The 3393-nt window shown below is 40.3% G+C and overlaps 1 protein-coding gene across 1 annotated transcript; it reads left to right on the plus strand.

The window, feature by feature from the left end:
* Window positions 1–2153: 2153 nt before the first annotated feature.
* LOC102855961 (olfactory receptor 6X1-like) lies at window positions 2154–3092 on the plus strand. The gene has a single exon (XM_006895598.1). The coding sequence runs from the start codon at window positions 2154–2156 to the stop codon at window positions 3090–3092; it is 939 nt and encodes a 312-aa protein (XP_006895660.1).
* Window positions 3093–3393: the final 301 nt, after the last annotated feature.

Genomic DNA, 3393 nt, shown 5'->3' on the forward strand with positions numbered 1-3393 from the left:
AGTGCGATTGGCCCAGGACAGAGCGGAGTTTAGGGCTGTTGTACATAGGGTCGCTATGAGTCGCAGGCGACTCGACGGCACATAACAACAACAACAACAGTTGGCTATTATAAATGGTATTGATTTCTTCATTTCTTCATTGCATTTCTTCATTCCTTTTCTGTGCTTTGTTGCTATAGAGAAATCCTAATGATTTTTGTATATTTATCTTGCATCCTTCCACTCTACTAAATTGGTCTACATCATAGACAACATTGGATGGAACTTGGCTGAAATCAGAGAGTACCAGAGGAATGTTTATCTGTGTTTCATTAACTATTAAAAGCATTTGACTGTGTGGATCACAACAAATTGTGACTAATCTTGAGAAGAATGAGAATCCCAGAACACTTAATTGTGTTCATGCAAAACATATACTTTGACTAGGAAGCAGTAGTCAGAACAGAGCAGGGAAACACTGTATGGTTTGGGATAAGGAAAGGTGTGCATCAGGCATGCATCTTATCTCCTCGGATTTTCAAAACTATATGCAGAACAGATAATTCAGGAGGCTGGACTTTATGTGAAGGAATGTGGCATCAGGATGGGAGGAAAATTCATCAACAACCTGTGTTACGTATATGACACAACCTTACTTGCTGAAACTGAGGAGAACATGAGGTATTTGCTTAATAAAGTCAAATACTGTACTCTTCAATACGAATTGGAGCTCAACATCAAGAAAACAAAGATTCTCACCCCTGTGCCAACATGGAGAAGAGATGGAGATTGTTAACAATTTCAGATTCCTTGGTTCCACAATCAATACTCTTGGCACCAGCAGTTAGGAAATCAAAAGGTTCATTGTATTGGGTAAGTCTGCTGTCAGGGACCTCACTAGAATACTGAAGAACAATAATGTCAGCCTGGAGACTAAAATGTGCCTGATACAGCCCACAGTCTTTGCAATTACTTACTATACATCAGAGAACTAGGCGACAACTAAGGATGATAGAAGAAGGATCTATGTCTTTTAGTTGTGGTGCTGGAGAACTGTGTTCAACTCTGGATCCATGAACTGCCAGGAGAAAAAAACAGGTTTGTCCTGGAGAAGGTAAACCAAACTGCTCCCTGGAGGCAGGAAAGGAAGACCCAAGATAAGATGGATTGACTCAATGACTGGAGAAATGAGATTAGGTCTGTTGGAGATGATGAGATTGGCTCAGGGTGGGGCAGGGTTCAGAGCTAATATGCATAAGGCTGCTATGAGTCCAGGTGACATGATGGCTCATAACAACAACAACTAGATCTAAAAGTTTTTTATTGAATATTTGGGGTTTTCTGTATGCACTAATATATCATCTACATACAGCAACAGTTTTATGACTTCTTTATCAATTTGGATTACTCTTATTTCATTTTCTTATTTTCATAGCATGTACTTCTAACACAATATTGAATGGTGGTGGTGATATAATACAATAGTGATCCAATAAGGAGTAGTAATTGTGGGTGTCTTTGGCTAGTTCCTGTTCACAAAGGGAATGAATGGCAATGTTTTTAATTATATAAACACATATCTGTTATACAGCTATAATATAAAAGCCAGACATTCTATTTCAGAATATAATAAAGGAGTGGAGGTTAACTTATAATGACTCATTATGTATACATAAAACTCTGCATTAATAGTACTTTTCTCAAAACTGTGTAAGGTTTAAGAAAATTAATGTCCCATTTTTCTAAGCACTCTTAACACTTCTAATGTTCATTAAAAGCCAGTTTAGGAGATGAAGGAACAAACCAAAACATCAGCAAGATAGGGACTGTGGTATGTGTGTACAGTCTTATGGGTAGAACTCCTAGTGGACTTAAAATTCTCCTGTTTTGTGTCCAACTATAACCAAAGGCTCAGGTGGCCTGGTGGATATAAAGTTGTACTGCTAACCCAAAGGAGGCATTTCACTGGTGGTTCAAATGTACTAGGCACTACTAAGAAGAATGTTGGACAAACTCCTCCCATGAGATTTATAGCCTCTAAAAACCCACTGAAGGGTCAGCTACAAGTAGGTTCCAACAACAATGATTTTAATTGTTGAGCTGCTGATATCCAAGTGTTTTTGTAAGAATTCTGAGGAGCACCTTTTGTTTGTTTTTCCAGAATATTAGGGGACATGAAAAATGGCACAGTGATCACAGAATTCATTCTCCTAGGCTTTCCTGGTATTCAAGGACTACAAATCCCTCTCTTTATAGTGATCTTTCTTATCTACATATTAACCCTGGCAGGCAATGGGCTTATTATTGCTATTGTTTGGATTGAGCCAAGGCTACAAATTCCCATGTATTTCTTCCTTTGCAACTTATCTTTTCTGGAGATCTGGTATACCACCACAGTCATCCCCAAACTGCTCGAAACCTTTGTGGTGGTAAGAACAGTCATCTGCATTCCCTGCTGCCTGCTGCAGTCTTTCTTCCACTTCTTCCTGGGCACCACTGAGTTCCTCATTCTCACCGTCATGTCTTTTGACCGCTACATGGCCATCTGCAAGCCCCTCCGTTACCCAGCCATCATGACTGGCAACCTCTGCATGCAACTGTCCCTTGGCTCCTGGGTTACTGGCTTCACCATTGTTTTTTGTCAGATGCTGCTGATCATGCAGCTGTCATTCTGTGGCAACAATGTCATCAACCATTTCTACTGTGATGTTGGTCCCATCTTGAAAGCAGCCTGCACCGACACCACCCTTTTGGAACTCCTAGGTCTCCTAGCAACCATCCTGGTGATTCCAGGGTCACTCCTTTTCACAGTGATTTCTTACATCTACATCCTGTCCACCATCCTGCGGATTCCTTCAGCCACTGGACGCCAGAAGGCTTTCTCTACCTGTGCCTCACACCTGACTGTTGTCTCACTGCTTTATGGAGCTGTTCTGTTCATGTACCTGAGACCCACAGCCCACTCCTCATTTAAGATTAATAAGGTTGTATCTGTGCTAAATACTATCCTCACCCCTCTTCTGAACCCCTTCATCTATACCATTAGAAACAAGGAGGTAAAAGGAGCCCTTAAAAAGGCAATGGCTTGTTCAAAGGCACCTCATAAAAAATAAAGTGTGCAACACAGACCATAGTTTTAATTGGGATGCTTCGGTAGCATTATAAGTCTAATAGAGAATCGGTTATAGAAGCTGAAAATGCAAGCATTACAGAAGCCTGCCCAGTTCTACAATGACGTTTCTAAAATCTGAACATCAAGAGTGATAGGAGATATAAGAAGTTCATCAGGGACAGGAGTTATCAGAAGACCATTGCCAACAGAAGTTACAAGAAAACTGTCAAGAAGCCATAAGTTAGATCTTTTTTTCCTTCCTCAATATCAAACACCAAAGTCAAAGGTTGTCTTCTTCCACA

The sequence above is a fragment of the Elephantulus edwardii genome, unplaced genomic scaffold (assembly GCF_000299155.1).
Source record: "Elephantulus edwardii isolate Elephantulus edwardi_28Jun2011 unplaced genomic scaffold, EleEdw1.0 scaffold00171, whole genome shotgun sequence".
In the NCBI taxonomy this organism is placed as follows: Eukaryota; Metazoa; Chordata; class Mammalia; order Macroscelidea; family Macroscelididae; genus Elephantulus; species Elephantulus edwardii.